This window comes from Trypanosoma equiperdum, assembly GCF_001457755.1.
Source record: "Trypanosoma equiperdum strain OVI genome assembly, contig: ctg_933, whole genome shotgun sequence".
Classification (NCBI taxonomy): Eukaryota; Euglenozoa; class Kinetoplastea; order Trypanosomatida; family Trypanosomatidae; genus Trypanosoma; species Trypanosoma equiperdum.
In genome coordinates this window covers 7,923-27,018 of record NW_027124902.1, presented here as the reverse complement: position 1 = coordinate 27,018, position 19,096 = coordinate 7,923, and the positions used below count along the sequence as shown (strand labels likewise).

The following is a 19,096-nucleotide window of genomic DNA, read 5'->3' as shown; positions in this document are numbered from 1 at the left end:
ATAAGTGAATGTAGCCGCACGCAAGGATGTACCGGCGGCACTGCCCGCATGCCGCTGTTCCCTGCGCTGAAGGAACAATTGTGGGGAGGGCGCTGTTGTACAGCAGTTTATGTACGAATATCACCCAATTGAACTCTTACGATGCTCTTGTAGTGCGGATACCAGTGAAACGTATTGTTGCTCTGCAACCTCCTTACTCATCCCTTTAACCCTGCACCATGCATCCCACTTAGCGCGTCCAACCACATCGGTTAACCACGGTCTCGAAATATTGATATCGCCAACGGTAGCCTGCTTGTACAAGGCATAAATGTTCAGTTTCATGTCGTTGCTTACCATACCTACGATTCTGGCAAAGGCTTGTTGCGCCGCCGCAAATGCCGTTTCTGGGTTTTGCACGGCAGCTCTATTACCCGTTGTGTTAAAATCGGAGGTGCTTTTCTCACCAACGTCGGTAGTGGTAAAAACTTCGTGGCGCTGACGATGAAGTATGGAGTGCAGTGTGGGACACGGTGAACAGCCACCCATTAGCCGATATACCATATCCCTCGAAAATCCCAGTGGCGTGCCATCCTCACAATCCTTTAAACCATCAAAGATATCACAGCACATAACAAGCCAATCCGCCAATGCTCGTTCAGCTTCATCACGAGCTCTGGCATCAACAGACACTTGTTGCGTGGCCCATAGCTTTTCTGCACCAAGCAGCACTGACTCAACTAACCCAAAGTACAACATCTCCGCTCTTGAGCTAAACTTCTTCAGCGGAGTAGACGGTGTGGCCATCAACCATAACACACTGAAGCGCTCTGCTTCACTGGCTGGTGGTGAAGCTACGTACCGCCGGAGCGCCGCTTGCTCACCCGACGCGCTTGCTAGCAAAACCCTCAGCTTCTCACACATCATTAGTAGCAGCGGGCCATTTTGGGGGAATGAAGCTGCCACAGCCCCCGCTACCAACGCCGCCACAAATGTCACAGGCATGTCACCCACAGTTTGAGTTTCATCAATGGCCTCCACAAGAGGTAAAAATTTTTGAACCGTACACTCAAGCGAGACTAACTGCAACAAGAGGAAAAGGTGCACGCTGTGGAGTGACGCTGCGGTCGGAACGGTGGCAGGTACGTCACCGTGCCGTAACGCAGGGCTGTAGCCGCCCACGATATCGGGACCATGCTGCTCGAGCTTCAACAATGTTGAGCGGCGAAAATCTACCCAAAGAAGGATGAAAGCAAGCTTTTGGGGATCTTGCACTGGGCAGGAAAGGTAAAAATGCGGCTGTAACGGTAATTGGCACTGGCGCATACGTTTTTCGCTAGCCTCGACGCAACCGCAACCACCGCCTCTGGTGTCATCTGGCTGCTCGCCTGTGCCAGCAGTAGTCAATCTGCCGTTGTCACCTACTGAAAGGGGGGTTTCACCACAAAAAACAGGTAGTAGCAACCCATCGAAAACCTCCAAAACGTCAAACAGTGTAGCTATATTGCCGTTGCATACATCATACATGACAGTTGAATCCACCAAAATGCTGGAGAGGGGTTGAGTATCGTTACGTCGTGCAGCATTGCTTAACCTAGCAATGCGCTCGGTGAAACAGCCCTCGGGTAGGGAGACCAGCTCAGCGTTATCGCTGCCTTTAGAGCCACCTCGCGCTCTACCTCTACGGCAGCCACAGTGGCGGTCACCACGATGACGAGTCCCCTCCCACACGAGACGCAGAAGTAGCGGGCGTAAGGCTTCCGACACACAGGACAGTCTGAACGGCCATTTCACTCCCTTGCATTCAGAACTCAAGCCCAACGCACCAACATTTTCTCCATTGCTTGTGTTGCAGCTGTCGTTATTCCCTCCGTCACGAAGTGGTGATCTCTCTGAGTTAGCTCCAAAAACAACAAAAGCACCAGCAAACTCGCGCCTGATCTGGCATCTTGCGTCGCGGTCACCCAAGTTTAGTTGGCCCTGCGACTTTTCGACGCCCCCAGCCATGGTAACTCCCAAAGCATCGCTGCCACACGAAGGAGCAACCGGCAGCGATGAAATACGGCCAGATTGCTCCTCAACGTCATGGTATTCACAAGGTGTGCCGATAGCGCTTCCACACGAAACGCTGTCAAGTACAACCCCTCCATATGTTCGGTGAAATGTCACAATTGCTTCAACCACCTCTTGCCGCAGCAAAACAATGGCGAGGTGGAGTGGAAACCATTCGTCGATTCCGACCTCGTCTTGATTCTCCAAGTCCACAGGCTCGGTGTCAGGATCGTCCATAAGACTAACGTATACTAAAAGAGGGTTGTACACACGGCATGCGGCTTCATAAATGCATCCCTTGAGACTCACCTCGCGCAAACGCTGAAGCAAATCATCAAGAAACTCCGCAGGATCAGCGGGCACGCCGTCAGTTACTTCAAGAAGAAATGTTACTGGTTCCCCCAAATGCTCCGCTTTGCTCCACATCGCCCGCTAAAGCAACGGCCACTAAAGAGTCCCTTTCTATTTTCTTCTCGCGTTATATGTTACCTCCGTCTTCGTGCACAGATGAAGATGAAAACGAAGGTGGACAAAAAGTTAAAAAAGGTGTATACAGGCAAAATAAACGCATATGTATATAGCGCGGACTTAGCAACGAGGTTGCACCACTGCCACATACTGTCTCTGCGCTAAGGGGCGCCAGGGGCCGCTCACGGCATTATTGTACCATGGGCGAAGCAACAACAAACTTTTTGGCGCACGCGGGAGCCCTCGGGAGCAAAGCCCAGAGTCCCCCCTCTATCTCTAGCTTCATATGCACATATCGGCTGCATTTCCCGAAGAAACCCAACAAGAGTTGCCATGGGTAGAAAATCAAAAGAAGCGAACGGGAAACAAGGGCCTTAGGTTTGGCAGTAGGGCAAGTACCCTCCCTCACGGCCTACAACGGATTATTAGATCTGAAGGAATATACATCTATCCTCGTGAACAGGTTGATATGCACAAACATAATACAACGAGAGGGGAGAGGGGATTATGAAAATTAAAAAGGTGATCACTTCATCGGAAGTGAAAAAAAGCACCCTCTTCGCATGGCCACACCTTTCGTATGCAACTCTAAGGCGACGACAATTCATGAAAACGCTGAAGGGGTAATATACATACTGCGTAAACATGACAATGCACATTCAGTCTCACCTCCTGGACACTGAGGTGTAATCCTCCAACAGCCCCCAGCCATGAACAACAGGCAGGTCCCAATTTCTCTGTTTGCCCGTGGTGTTTGCCCTACGCCCCCCTGATGTGGCGCACTTCCCACAGACAGGCTTCAACAACATTGACCCCGCATCCCACCAACCTATGGTTGGTTTTATCCCCATCCAACTGGTAGCGCGATCATCATTCCTTTGAAGTTTCACACAACATCTATCTGACGACTTGCCCAGATCCGAACGCAGCTATGCGAGAAAACCAATCATGTAGACCCGGATTAAACGATGACATCCCATGTCCGTCATTGCTGGTCACTGCCATCAAAAACCGTACGACATCCACGGTAACCGCGCAACGCGGCATCAGCATTTGAACATTCCGCTCCATCAACGCATCGTCAACGACGGCACGTGGTATTATCGATGCAACAATCATCTGAATAAAATCAGCAACAAGTTTTGATTTAGCCTCGTCTACAGGCGATACCTCATCGGATTCGTCACACCCATCGTCCGCACCCTTCTCTTTGTAACCCGGAGCGGTGCCGGACGCAACCTTGTCAGTCGCACCGGCACCAACAATGGCGGCTCGTCCACCCCAAGGGTTTCCGTGGTTCCCACTGGCACCAACAGCTCCACTGTTGTTGCCGAACGGAGTAGCGTTAAGATTCGAAGCTCCGCTGAGGAGCCCTTCAACAGTCATCGGCGCGCGCATTGCTTTCCTTCCCGTGGTAGGTGGTGCTAGCTTCGTGAATAGCACTGACAAAACTTCATTTAGCTGCTGTGTAAGGGCGGCACCGGCGGCAATGTCCTCTTCATCCACGGCACCTTCCACGCCCGGGGGCGCTTTGGCCAAGGGCAGCGACGGTGCCGGACTTTGCATAAGGAGCAACGTGTGAGCTGCTTGGGCTTGCAGTTGCCTCATCTCCGCAACGGGGCAGTCAAACACCACACACTGCGTACTATTCCACATGTTGAAAATGGAACCGGCGTCCACCCAACGTGGCCCTTCACCGGTTGAAGCAGCAAGCGAGTGCGTCATACCTTTATTCGTCGCACGTGCAGTCTTCTTAGTTGGGTGGTAGGGTTTCTCGGCAACCGAAGGGGGCTGCGTTGCGGCTGGATCGTTGGCAGGGGAGACGACGAGCACAAACTTGAGAGTTGACACCGGTTCAGCCTGTTTGCAAGCTGCACCGCCACCATTGGCACCTTGCCCACAGCGGGGCGAGGCGGCGCGAATACTCATGTTTTCGTTGTAAGCAACAGGATCAGCGCTCGCCGACTCGTACTGGAAAGTATTGCAAATGACAGTGTTGGCGCGTGGCACGTGGAGCTGCTGGAGCGTTTGGGGAGACAATAACGAGGGAAGCGCATCTATTATGACAGGTGGCAAAAACCCAGCAGGCGACGCGTTGTCATCCCCTATTACTGTAGCCGTAGATGCACCAGTACGTTGCGTCCTGAAAGCACCACCGGGACGGGTGGCAGAAGAAGCCTGCTGCTTCAGAATTGACTCCAACGCCCCTTCGCTGTGCCACAGGTAACTGCAGCTCAGAGGGGCGGTTCTGGTCTGGAGAAACGAGCGGACATGTTGCAGGGCGAGCTCAAGATCTAGTGACTCCTGTGGTGGGAGCAAGCAGTCTAGTGAACGCTCTCGATGAAGAGCGGCAAACGCAGAAACGACCGCAGGGAGTGACACATTGTTTCTCTGAGCTGCTCGCTCTCGGTCATCACGCGTCCGCGGATGACTGGGCCCACTCGGAGGTAAAGAACCTCCCCCTCCAGCAGCGTTATCCCACCCTGGACCTTCTTTCTCCATAACATTCCCCACATTGCGCTGTTGATAATGAATGTAGGCAGTGACACTCTCAGCAAATACAACGTCAGTCCCCAGCGAAATAGCGTCATCTCCGTACAGCGAAAACACACTTGTACCGCTGAAGACATGAAATTTCATGTCGGCGACAAGTTTGGCAAGCACTGCACAGTTGGCAGCAACAATGCAAAACGCTCGGCCCGCATGTGAAAACAAGGCTGAGAGCAATAGCAGCGCAACACGTAGTATATTATAGTCGTGGATACCAACCGATACCACCTGCTTTACGACAGACATGAGCAATCGAACGGGATTCTGTCGATACGGTTCGAGTGAAGCAATCATCTCCTCTTCGCTCGACATTTCGTGAGCCATCACAGTGACCGGCGCCCCACCCATTGTTTCCCCTCCCTTTCGCTGCTGCTGCAAGGGGTTCTCTTCTTGCCTTGCTGTGATAAGCGAGGGGTTCCGCAGGCAGAGAAGGCGGGCCAACATAAAGTGACTTTCAATGAGTGCAGTGGGATGTGCTGCTGTGTCGTAACGCGATGCGACGGATAAAATGACGTCCTGCAGCAGATGTTCCGCTTGGTCAAGTAAACCCACTCGAATGTGCTCCTCAGCCAGGGTATTCACTGCCCTATGGACATAAACAGCATCCGTACTCCACGGCAAGGGGGCAAGCTGTTTCCATAAAACTTCGCGCCGGTTTTCTCTCTTCGTTACTTCCCTACTATCATCTTGCTTCCTCTCGTTGAAGCAAAAGGTAAGAGGAAGCAAACTATGTACCTGGCTGTACTCCTGCAGATTCAGTACAGCACCCTCCAGAAGGTCGATGGACGAGGTGGAACCCTTCTGGCTCTCTTTACATTGCTTTTCTCGCCTCAGGGCTTCAAGAGCCAGTATGGTCCAAGGGTGAAACAAATCCATGCGGCTGTCGCACACCAATGATCGAGAAACATCCAGCAATCCATTGAGAGTTTCCTCGGCATCACTTGCTGTCCCTGTGCGCATTGATATTGTGGCGCGGTACAAGGAAAAGACGCGTGCGCTGTATGAATCGCCGCACTGCTCGCATAGAGCGAGTGCGTGATCAACTACTTTCTGCGCTACCGAGTACTCCAGAAGGCGCACATGGTTCTGAGTCATGAGCTCATACACCTCGCACCAGAAATTGTGTGTACCCACTGTCCACAGGAAGGATGGCACATGAGGTATATTGCAGACAAACGACCCGCCATTCTCAAAAGATCTCACGAGACCCTTCAACAACCCAAGTGCTTTCATAGACTCCCCACGTACGGTATATATCCTCGATAGTAAACGCTCAGATGTGCATCGAGTGTAAGTGTCTTCTACTTCACGCCAACGTTTTGCGTTTCCACCGTCCGGTAAACGCGAAGAAGGCGGGGCGGAGTCACGCGGCACACTCTTCCTACCACGCAAGACAAATGCATTGCCGTCCCCGACAGTACTCGTTGAGTTGCCCGATTGCCGCGGGTGCTGCTGTCGCTCGCCCTGCCGCTGCTGCTGCACCTTCTGTAGTCGGGCTAGGATGACCTGAAGAATCTGCTCCGCAGCATTTAGAGCCTCACGACAAGCGCTGTTATTGTACGTGAGATTCATCGGGCGCTGACTCCCACGGGAACGCATCGCACGGCGGTCAGCCCCTGTTGTCGTGCCGGACGCTGGGGGCTGCGATTGACCACCGAGGCTTCCCCAAACGTAAGCAGCTTCCTTTCCCCCAAGGACAACAAGGCACTCCGCCAGAGTGAGCTCTACACGTTGTGACAGCCGTTTTCCGTAGTACGCCGCAACCGGTTCTGGAAGACCAGAGGCCCCCGACATCAGTGAAGAAACGGCTTGCCCCACGGACGCTCCTGCTGCATCCGCTGCTGGGCGATCATCAGACCCTGGGGAAGTAAAGCACTGCGTAATGAAAACCTGAATGCACGCCACGTTTCCAGGGCTCGTGGGGAGTTCGGTATCGTTGTATAAACCAGATTGAGATGACTCCTCCTGATGCTGCTGCTGCTGGAGTGCTTGATTATTCGGTGCTTCAGCAGCCGGCTCCGCCTGCCGGCGAGACTGCGCGCCGGTATCTGCGCCCTTTAAACCTTTAGTAGTTTTTAACGCCTCACTCCCAGAAGCGCACAGATCAAAACTCTCCAGTGCCACACACGGCACGCGCTTACCCTGACACACATCGCGCAGTATGCCCATAGAGGCCCGGAAGTTACCACTGTATGCAGCTGCCTTTGCCTGCAGTAGTCGAATTTCCACCGTTAGCGGCACATGACGCGTGTAGGTTCGTGCTAGGTATTCCGCCAAGCAGGCAACCATAGCAGAATACACTGGAAATTTAAATTGTAATAGCTCCCACCCCAAAAATAGCAGATGATGTATGATTTGCGGCATCAGTGTAGTTAATGGTTCACGAAGATGTGGCAAAACTATGATGTCCTCCAGTGCGAACCCACAAAAGTCACGCAAACATTGCGGCAGACCACTGCCTGAGGACTGCTCGAAGAGGCGCTCAAGAACACGGGCAGAAAGCAAGCACGCATCCACGGCACGTTTCTGTTGCTCCCGGTAAGTGTACATGGCGAGAGAAGTTAGTGAGAGAATGGCCAAAAGAATGCGAGGACACCCCACAGAGGCTGCTTGGAATTCGGACCACGTATCAACCGCAGTTGAGTTACGTAAGCTCTCGGGCACACCAAGTGCCGCATCCACTGAATCTAACCAACACCTTTCCGCCTCATCGCGCTGACGATGCAGTATGTAAATACGACCCAGTTCATAAAGCTCCTCTGCAAGGGGTCCAAACAGGCGGCGTTGACGGAGGTACGATATAAGATTATCGTACGACCCGGTGACGTCGTGCAGTGATGTGGGTCGTGACGCGCCGTTGGTGTCGTCAGCATTAGGAGGATTCGTACCACATACCACACTGTCATCCGCTCGTACCGTGGCGCGGGGGCGCGAAGTCTCCACAAGAACATCTGACACAAGCGAACATTCATCAGCAGAGAAGTTGAAAGATGCGTTCGGCATGGACAAAACGGACATTTTGCTGTCACCCTGGGTACCCCATGAGGGCAGCAGCGTCCGACCCAGACGCTGCATAGCACGTGAATAGGCTTCTGTTTTGGTATACCTCCTCCATGTCCAACGCGCATTTCTGGATAGCGACTTTTGCCTCGACTCGTCCCGGTACACCTCTAAGAGTTTGTCCACAGTTTCCTTTGCAATAGGTTCCCCAATCATACACTGCACGTTCAGTACAAAAGGTAACAAATGCCTCGAAAAGGAACCGCTTGTTAACTTCTGAACTTCCTCCGCAATTTGCAGGGACGCCAGTTGACAACTGAACTGTGCACATTTCAACAGAAACACCAGTTTGTCAATGGCTGTGCCCATAGGTATTGTGTAACCAAGACGCTTCGCGGCAAGCTCCATACCATTGGGGTCTTCGAAAGAAATTGGCTTCGTGATACACCTCACGGTGCCAGCTTCCTCAGTCTTCTTCCTCCGCTTCTTCGACACTCTCGCCTCCCATTGCTGCCGCTGGACCACGGCCGTATCGTACGCGCACTTCCTTTCCTCAGCTTCTTGCTCAAGTAGGCTGCAGTCAACTTCCAACTCACGAAGGAAGTAACCCACATCCGGTATTACATCCACCCACATCTCCATCAACGAACTCAACTGCAATGAGGACTGCCATTGAATCCTCGTACGCTCAAAACTCTCCCTCGCACATACCTCGTGTGTCTGATAAAGCAGCGAATGGCCCCTCTTCCGCTGTTCCACGTCACGAGCATGCTCAAGGTAAGCCTCTTCATATTGACCTGCGGGAGAGAAAAGGGAAAAAAGGGAGGGAACGCGTCCCTGAAATGGTAGCTGCTCATCCAGCAGCACATCGCGTCTGACTTTAACGGCATTCGGTTGTACGATCCCCAGGTCACGGCGATAGTCTACATACCCTTCCCATAGCAGAAGCAACGTTCTCTGCATCGTTTGTGCAAGGGGGCATATGTACGGTCCAAGGGCAACCAGCTTTTCGCGGGAACGAGGACCCGTGCGCATAACGGAAGCTCGTTGCTCCGTAGCTGAAAGTGTCCCCACAAATCGGTACAGGCGCGGATCAATGAAGCCGTCCGCGGCATCGCTAGAGTATGTCCCACCGCACGAAGGTGAACCCCGGCCACCGGCGTCCTCAGCGAGTGTCTGCTGCGCGTCGTTCAGTGGCTGCACGTCTGCGGGATCGTCGCATACAAACGTGCGAATCCCGTCGACCGCAAGTAGAACCACCTGGAACGCTTGAGCTGGTAAACCGCAACGGTTGAACAACCTAGCAGACCGCATAGCGTGCGACAAAAACCTCTCTTCCTCATCTCCTTCATCCAATGCTGTCCCTTGCACGGCACGCTTACCCTTTGGCATGTCCTCAGTCAAAGCTGACACGGACTCGTCAACACCTCCCTTCACTTTGCTCGCGCGGCGGGAAACCTTCCCAGACGTATCTAATGTGGCTTTCTCTTGGAGCACCTGGCATTGCTCCAACTGCAGTAGTGACATCTTCTCCAGGAAAAAATACAGCTTCGCTGTGAAAGGAACGCAAAACTGCATGATACGGGCCCTCAGCCACCGTGCAATCTGTCGTCTCCACACCCAGGCAAACCCACGGGTGAGTTGTCGCAATGTTTCCTTCTCAACAGGTGACCATTCTCCCTCCGCTGTATTACTAACAATATGTTGTCCCAGTTCATTTATAGGCGCAACCTGAGCCCTCGCATCCTCGGCCGCCAACTCTTTTGCACTCTCCAGTGCGGTCGGGTTATCAGTCGTCGATGCATCGACTGAGGAAGTACCCTTCAACTGTATGTGCAAGTACCCTTCTCGGCGGAGCCAGCTCCTCATGCTTTCAATCAATCCATTCTGGTGCTCGTTAATAAGGGTGCGGATATCCTTAAGGCGCTTTAATGTATCCAGTGCCAGCCGTCGCGCATTCACGACATCACCTTGCTCCATCAGGCTCTCTACGACATATGCAGCTGTCCGCGCGTACATGGGATGATCGCACACCTGATGGAGCCGTTCGATGGCTAGCTGCGCTGATCGACTGTGCACTGCTCGGACCACCTCCAACAACCATGGCGGAATACCTTCTAATACCACGCAGTTGGGCGTCGCAGCCAACACCGAGTCGAGTGCTTTGTCGCATGAAGAGAAGACTTTTCTCAAGGAGCCGGCAACCTGAGCAGGCACTTTGAAAAGAATCTCCCCCAGGAGCTCCACATATTCGATGGGTACGCAGTCGTCGACGATGTCGTCTAACATTACGTACGAGCTTCCGGGAAATGTCGAAACACCGGCAGCGCACTCAGCAGGGGCGCCGGTTGTCTGGGATGGTGCCGCAGAGCCCACCCTGGAGCCGCGGCGAAGGCGAGATGAAGTCCCGCGCGAGGCGTTTTCGCCTCGGTTGCCTGGAGCTGGTGTCCCCTGCGTACCTTCGGGAGCGCTTCCCTTTGAATTCACGACGCGCTGCACTCTGCGCGCACTGCAGCGAATTCGGTGTCTGTGACGGCGCTGCCGCAAGTTAGGAGCGTTGTATACATCGTTCCATACACGCTCAAATGCCTGAAGAAGAAGCTCATACCACCCAGCGATGGTCGAAGGAAGGTCAGATAAATCCTCAGAACAGCGCTCGGGCGACACTACCGGGGCCCCTGCAGGGGTTGTTGCTCCCGCCTGTTGCCCCACAATTTGGTCCTTGCTGTTAGTATCAGCATGCAAATTGGCGCAAGGGGCAGAACAGGGCATAGAAGCCATCCTTCGTATCGTAAGGAGTAATGCACCAAGAACGCGAACCGCCAACAACTGCACGTCCGGATCATCAGACGTGGAGGTGGGATGTAACAACAGGATCTTACACAATGTGCCGAGCGGCCGCAGCACAACAGGACAGTAATTGTCGTCCACAAGTGTTGGAAGGAGGGCGTTGAACAACTCGAAGGCACAGCGCATCATACGTCCATAATCTTTAACGCGGAACGCAAGCTCCATGACAAACCGAATTCGGTATGCGCAGCGCATATATACAACTTGAGTCTCCTGCAACTTATAACGTTTTGGGAAAGGCACCTCGACCAACATGCTGTGCTCAGTAAAAGGCATGAGCCCTGTGGTACAAAAGTTTTTGTAAGCGTGGCCTTTCATATCGCCCACAGACATCCAAAGAATAGCCGAAACAAGCGCTCGCAGTTGCAATGGTGATGACGCAGACAAGATTTCCTCGCTCGGTTGGAACTCTAGGGGGCTTATGATGGTGTTACCATCCCCAGTTGGTGAGGGAGAGCGACGCGAACCCTCCGCGGTGACGGTAGCTGCTTCCCTAGTAATTGTACCGACGCTCCGTGACGCCGCTGAGTCTCGGAGACATGGCGCATTGCTCTTATCACACAAAAAAGCTGCGTGCAGTACATCCCTTGACTTCTCCATCCACTCCGTAAATCCTAGCTTCCCACATATGGTCACGGCGTAGCACCAAATCATGAGAGGAGAGTACGCACTCCCCTCGCGCGGGGCCAGTTTGTCAACCCCAAAACTCCCATTTGATCCACTCCACTCGGGACGACACAGCAGATGAAAAGCCTCTTCTAGCATTTCCCGCTGTACCTTCCGCCGGGGTTGATGGGATGCCAAACACAACAAGACAAGCGCTAGTAGTAATGCGTCCGAACTCTCCCGCGCCCACGCAACAAGCCGTTTCCTCTCTCGCTCATTGGTATCCAAAAACTGTGGTTCCTCCTGGATAAGTGACTTTAGAATATTCTTCTCCTTCAGCGTAACGGCGCCATAAATATTAGCCTTCGCCTGGCGCTCCTTAATTCGTGTGACGTCCTCTCTGTGCCTTTCAATAGCTGCAAAAGATTGTTGATACAAACTAGCACACCAACACAGTTCGATTCGACAACGCATTAAATCAGTCCTTATATCACGCACCTCCTGCTCACCACTAGCCACCAACGCAGACACATGCGACCCTAAACCTAATCTAGCACCAGTATCAACCCCTGCAACCTGTGCGGAGTTATGCATATCCAACAGATGCGTCGCACTGGAAAGCCACCTCAACGCAATATTAATGGCAGAAATCCCTAGCATGGCGTGGTGATGCTTTTTGCGAAATACGCAGGCGGAGTCCACACCCTTTGGGAGCCCATCTACCGATCCACCAACCTCCCCTCCTTGATGCGATGTCGGTGATGCCGATCCCGCAGCTGCCTCCCCTGAAACCGCATTTCCATCATTGTCGTCACCGGCCCCTTGGGCACCAACAACTTTCTCTTTAACTACTTCTACCTCCGCCACAACCTCTTTTGCATATCTCAGAACAAGTTCGCTAAAGTCGACAGCGCTTGTCAGCCCACTACTCGCCTTCACATCCAAGTATGTGCATATGATCTCGTGATACAACTCCACCGGGTCCTTATCCAGTTGGTGCCCCGATGCGACACTCACCCCATTGCCATCACGCAAGAGGGGCGCTGACCTTGTCACAACTGGAAGCTTGCTGGGGGAGTAGCGGGCCATACGGTGGAGTAAAAACTCCGCGCCACGCTCCAGCAGTTGCTGACAGACTACCCGCACGGACTCCGACACCGCTGTGGTTGAACTCAGCAGAGGTGGGTACAAAACAGAGGATGACGTCATGGAGGGAGAGGCAGAGGACAAGCCGTCAACGGGGGCACCGAAGGCCACAGCGATAGCACTGTCGTTATTATTACTGTTGGATACACTAATCAACAGAGGCCCTTTACACTGCTCCAACAGCCTCCTGAGATGCTCAGCGACGGGAAAGATACTGTAAATATCTTCCAAAGAATGTCGATCAGCACCACTTTCAGCTGCTCCACACCCGCGCACCCTTCGCATGTGCCGAAGGATGTGTAAAGAAGCGGTGAATACATTTGCTAAAGCCCACACGGGTGATCGCGAGTGCCGTCCACCCACCTTTCCGCTTTCAGGCGATGGTGAAACTGGGCGCGAAGCCAACCCCTCATCACTTTCACCGAGTTTCCGCCACAATAGACTAGTGGAGCAGATGCAAAGCCGCCCATACAAATCGACATCCGGGGCATCATACAACACGCAATGAAGCAACAATGCTGTAGCGATGCTCTCTTCCTCCGTTTCCGTTAAGCGGGAGATCGATCGTCCATCACGCTGCTCCTCGTTTCCATGAAAGAGGAAAGGACCTGGTGGCTTTGGGTACCCAATTTCACAGAGCAGGGCCTCCAGGGTAATACTCCCAAGCAGTACATCGTCTTCGACAACACTGAACTCTTGGGGCACAACATTCCCTTCACGGCCCTTCCGACGGGGCGCAGCACTCTTCTTCCCCGTAGACTTTGTGGCGGGCGCATCCACAGCGAACGCATTATTTGCGGCTTTAGTCGTTTCAGAGCTATCAAAACCCTCTAGCCGGCATCGTTCCGCGATTGTAGGGTTTTCCTTCAGATAATTGCGCACCGCGTGACGCGCCAAAAATTCGAGTGCCGAAGTCGCCCACAAGTGCAACTTACCCATGAATGTGCTCGGATCAAATGCAGCATCACCAAGTTGATCGGTTCTACTTCTTGGTCGTGTCGTAGGGGGTATTGAAGTGATGGCCACAGCGAGCAAGAAACGCATTAGAGGGCCCCGAGCTCTCTCAACCAACCTTGTCTTTTTCAACGCATCCATGTTGCGGCGATCCCTTGATTTTTGCTGTTGCTTGGCCTTATTAAGGCGATACCCTGCTCCTCCAACGAGTGCGGCAGACACCTCCGAGGCAGTTGGCAACTCCACTCTCATCAGTGTCTGCCATGCCTTGTCAAGCACATCAAGTCCACTGCAGGGAAGGTCACCGTTATACGCTTCAGAACCATCACGAACAGTAGAATCTCCAACACTTGGCACCTGTTTGGTGCCATGCGCCCCATCTCCAGCTCCACCGACACTCGGTTGTGGAGGTGAATACCTTTCCGCGCCTGATCCATTCACGTACCAAGTGTACCTCAACACAGTGAGGTGGACATTGTACAAAGCCACGAGCAGAATCTCCCTGGTTTCCTCTGAAGGCCCAACCCCGTCTACAAACTCAAGTTCCACAAGTTCCCGTACCTTCACCAGCGTGCGCTGCGCTTGGTGCAACGCTTCCTCATACATCCCTTGCCGTTCATAACAATTGCATAAAAGCTCATATAGTCGCACGCGCCAAAGCAAGTAGCGCGAAGTTGAGAGCTTGAGTGTCCCCGACTCACATACCTCGATGCAGTACGCAGTAGAACGTGCAATAACCGGCATTACCACCGCAGTGCTCCCACTTGCGAAACGCATCAAATGCAGGCACATTTCATATATCATGACGGTGGCGTTGAACAGGACAAAGTAGTTCAAATCCGCCTCCACGTCACAAGCGGAAACAAGCCTATGGACTACATTCTCTAAACACGACGTCGCTTGCTGTAAAACACCGGGGCGGCACCGGAACGAAGAGGCGCCGGTGAAAAGCCGAAAAAACTGGCATGCTTGAGTAAGCAACTCGTACTGCACAACGACGCGCCAAGCGTCAGTAAACTTCGCCCGCCTCTCTTGATCAACCTCCTTTGAGACAAACCGCAGACTGCGCCTGCCGGCCGTGGGTGTCTCTCCCTCAGTTTGCAAAAGGCGACCAAACGCTGTGGTTTTCCTGGCGCTTTTTGATATTGCTGAGACTGTGCCCGCTACGGCGCAAGCATCGCGCAGCGTTGTATTCACATCCTTCTCGATAGACTTGAGACAAATATTCATCGCATCATCGTATAAACCACGCGACACAAGGAAGTACGCAGCGAAGATGCACTCCTCCGCGTACTGGACAGTAACGTCGAACGCTGGGTGACGGTCACGTCGGTCGGCATGCAGACCTGCCACAATAAAAGACTTTCTGCCTTCCCCCTTTGCAGCCGGAGACGTCTGGCTTGCTGCTTGCGGCGACAGGCTGGGTGGCCCACCTCCATACCTTCTGCTGGTGTTACTCCTGTTAAAAGAAGCAATGCTACAAGCCGCTCGACTACGTATACTCCCCGTGGGGCTGCAAAAGGCACCGCCCATGGCGATATTGCGCTTTCTACTGTCAAGAAGTTGCTCAAGAAAAACACGATTCCGCCGTATATCGGACGATTGCGTCGCAGCGTCCTGTTGAAGCGCAAAGTACCGCAGTTTCTGGTGGAAACTAATGTGGTATTCATCGTTCGCTGTCATTGTATAACTCCTTCGCACTACTTCTGCCTGTTGTTGCCGTGCCCGCCGGCCGTTGTTGCTCTCTGATTTTCTCCTTCAGTGTCTTTCTTTTACGCCACTTCCTTTGAAACAGAGGGATATATGAGAGTGATTCGAAGGAAAAAAACAGAGGTAAGACAAATGTCATTGAAAGTTAGTGAAGGTTAAAGGAGTGAAAACAAAAAAACTATTGATTCTAACCGCCTGGCGTCGAGGAACCAGCACGTAATGGCTAGCAGTCGTTACAAAAAAAAAAAGAAAGACAAAAAACACCTGTGGGAGTTAGTTTGTGTTGGGTCCTCCACATGTCCAACCGGTCATCAATCGGCTTTATTTTAACGGCGGGTTCAAGGGTAACAAAAAGGGAGGCAAGTGGGAGGTTTACCTCAACTAGCCAAGTTTCTGCGGTTTACTGCTGCTGCCATGTAAAGTTGTGTCGTTCCGGAGGTCCGTTACCTTTGTTGACCGCTGACGCTCTAATATTACATTACTGTTACGGCAACTAACGGTCACTCACATGCAACACGCGGCAATAAGGCACGACGCCAACCGAGGAAAACAGAGACACACACATATTCATTTGTCATCTTACCCATTTATAATACCCGCCTCGGTGCCTGCTGTCCCAAGTATAAACACACGAGAGGGGCACACAGGAAGATGCTCCGTGGGCGGGCGGTGATGGTAATTTAAAAAAAAAAAGTAACAACAACAATAATAATATGGACTGAAGGTGAATAACAACAACTGTAGAAAGTTAAAATATATACACATATGTGCATATAATGGTGCAGACAGATAAAATAATGACGATAAATGCGGTATGGGGAAACGATAAGAAGACCAAAAAGGAAGAACACCCATGCCAATTAACCATATAAAAATTTTTCCCCAAACACCCTCCCCTTATGTCCCTTTACCACCCCTCCTCGTCGCTTTTTGTTTTTTTTGCCATGCGTCTTGTCGCTGTTAGCCCCCACACAAACACACACGCCAGCTCCTTCACCCTCTTTCGCGTTTCGCCTCCCTTGACTATTACCCTTCTACCTCATTTTCTGTGAAACACATCCTACCTTAGCTCCACAAGTTTCAGCTATTCCTTACCTACCTACTTCCGCAGCAGCTGCCGTACATTGAGATGCTTCAGCACAAAAGCCTGTTGTATTGCGTTTTCTCGCAAGTACTTGTAGCGGTCACTTGCAGAAAAGTGTCCACTCTCCAGATCCATTTTCAGCAACACCTCATTGCTGTCTGTCTTGAGTTCACGGAGCTTTGACGCCCATTTCGCCGGTTCCCAATACGCGACGCGTGGGTCGTGCAATCCGGCCTGAATCATCAAATGAGGGTAATCCTGTGCACGCACGTTGTCAATTGGACTGTAGCTGTTCATGTAGTCAAAAAACTTGTACTCATTCGGATTCCCCCACTCCTCCCACTCGCCTGTCGTAAGAGGAATGCTTGGATCACACATGGTTGTCATTACGTCCACAAAAGGGACACCCGCGAGGGCGACGTGGAATAAATCTGGCCGCATATTCAACACGGCACCCACCAGCAATCCACCAGCACTTCTTCCCTCGCAAGAAAGCTGCGCGGGTGTTGTGAGACCAGAGGAAATAAGGTGCTCCGCGCATGCAATAAAGTCCATGAAGGTATTCCGTTTGGTCAAGTACTTTCCCCCAACTTCATACCACGTACGACCCATCTCACCGCCGCCTCGCACGTGCGCAATAGCATATATCATACCCCGATCAACATACGGCAGGAACCGTGAGTTAAACTCAGGCTCAATGCAAATGCCGTAGGAACCGTATCCATAGAGCATGGTGGGGTTGGGCTTCTTCAAATCGATACTGGTATCGTATACGAGCGAGATGGGAACTTTTGTTCCGTCAGGAGCTGTAGCCAACTCCCTCCGACAAACGTAATTCTTCGATTCAAAGCCGCCCCCCACCTTACGCGCCTTCACAACCTTGCGTTCTCCGCTCAGTACGTCCTCGTCGTACCATACAGTGGGGGTTGTCATGGATGAATACCTCAGGCGCAGCAGTGACGCATCGTATGTCTTCATTTGAGAACAAACCACATGGGCAGTGAAAACAGGCTCATCGAAGTGCAGCTCCTTCAGCGTTGCAGAGCTGAAAAGGCTGTCAGGCCCGAGCCTGACCGTCCATACGCGCGTCAAACCATCGCGGCGGCCGGATAGAACTGCAAATTTGGCGAATACGGCGACATCATCAATAGTTACCTTGTCGTCATGGGGTATTAGTACGGTCCCCCAATCTGTGGGTGCACTCCGCTTGGTCAATACAACCTTACCATTTACGCACTTGTCTTTATTTGTCAGCACTATCAGTGTGTCCGTGCCGTGCATCTCCACAGTGTAGCGAACCCCCTTCTCACGGGGTCGTACCATCTCGAGTGTGTTGTGCTTAACACCCTTGCGCAGATCCAACAGAAGTGACTCCGAAGTTTCTGATGACATAGAGCAAATGATCAGCGTCTTGCCGTCACCCGACTTCCCCACACCCACCGAGAAGAGTGGATCGTCGTCGGTGTAGAGGCATACATCTTCACTTTGCGGTTGGCCAATAATGTGACGCCATACCTTGTTGTCACGCTTGGAAGCATCTTTCGTAATGTAAAAGAAGCATTCGGCATTGGGCCCCCACACAACACTTCCGTTTGTGCCTTCAACCTTGTCCGCCACCACGTCCCGTACGAAACGGATGCTGTACACCTCATCCCCGCAGTAATCAACGGAGTATGCTACAAGCGCATGTTCTGGTGGGGCGGGCGCCACGCAACCCACGACACAAAAAGATTTGCCCTCCGCGAGCTTATTTTCGTCCAGTACAATCTCCTCATCCTCACCCTCACCCGGCGTCTTCCCGGCCGGTACGCGACAATGAAGCTTGTACGACAACCCCTTTACATCACGCGTGTAGTACAAGAAGCGGTCGTAGACGTAGGGGGCCGACATGTCCGTTTCCTCAATGTGTGAAATGTGCTCTTGGTAAATGGTTTCCGCCAGGTCTTTAATATCGACCGCGCGCTTCTCGTAATAATCCTTCTCCAAGTGGAGGTGGGCGAGGACTTCGGGATCGGCACGGTTATCATCGCGAAGCCAAAAGAGTGGGTCGACCTTGCGGCGGGGCGGGTCCATTGGGTTGGCGCCGCGGTCCTCGCCCTCAACTTTGCCAAAAACCACCTCGTGGGGCCGATGTGCGGCGATTGGACCACGTTCAGTTTGCATGATTGCGATGGAAAGTGCCTCCGAGTGTGCAAGTGTATACAATTGTGTTGAGGGAGCCCAGCAATCGGATGATAATAGTTATTTCCTTTCCTTTTAATTATGTCGTTATTTTGCTTCCTCACGCACAGTGATATTCCTTCCTTGTTCCTTCGTTCCTCCGTTTTACAGGGTGTAGGGTGAAAGGGAAAGAAACTTGATAAATTTTGCTGTAGGTTTACAGCGATCATAACCTCCACCACTGCCCTTTTAAAAAAGAAATATTTAGACTCTTCAGCCGTCCTTCCCCTGTGATAAGCTTCTCTTCCACCAAAAAGCACACACAAACATATGTGAGCATACCTCCTCGTAAATACATGGGTAAATAACACCACAAACGTCAACAAAAAGCTTTGAGGTAAGGGATGCTCCTGAGATAACACGGTCTCATTATCAATGGGTGATAAGGCACTGAGATATAAGAAGTGATGGAGCCATGAAGCCATAATCCATCGGAAAGACCAAATCAGCGCCCAATGGTGGCACACACCTCGTCCT

General features: G+C 52.3%; 3 protein-coding genes across 3 annotated transcripts; all 3 read right to left on the bottom strand.

Moving 5' to 3' along the window:
- Positions 1 to 120: 120 nt before the first annotated feature.
- Positions 121 to 2,457, bottom strand: TEOVI_000456300 (acyl-CoA binding protein, putative; the record flags this gene model as incomplete). The annotated part of the gene is made up of 1 exon (XM_067227319.1): positions 121 to 2,457. The coding sequence occupies one exon, from the start codon at positions 2,455 to 2,457 to the stop codon at positions 121 to 123; it is 2,337 nt and encodes a 778-aa protein (XP_067083420.1).
- Positions 2,458 to 3,396: 939 nt separating this feature from the next.
- Positions 3,397 to 15,288, bottom strand: TEOVI_000456200 (protein of unknown function (DUF4486), putative; the record flags this gene model as incomplete). Its single annotated transcript, XM_067227318.1, has 1 exon — positions 3,397 to 15,288. The coding sequence occupies one exon, from the start codon at positions 15,286 to 15,288 to the stop codon at positions 3,397 to 3,399; it is 11,892 nt and encodes a 3,963-aa protein (XP_067083419.1).
- A 1,126-nt stretch (positions 15,289 to 16,414) lies between these two features.
- On the bottom strand, positions 16,415 to 18,562 carry TEOVI_000456100 (oligopeptidase b; the record flags this gene model as incomplete). Its single annotated transcript, XM_067227317.1, has 1 exon — positions 16,415 to 18,562. The coding sequence occupies one exon, from the start codon at positions 18,560 to 18,562 to the stop codon at positions 16,415 to 16,417; it is 2,148 nt and encodes a 715-aa protein (XP_067083418.1).
- Between the last annotated feature and the right edge of the window lie 534 nt (positions 18,563 to 19,096).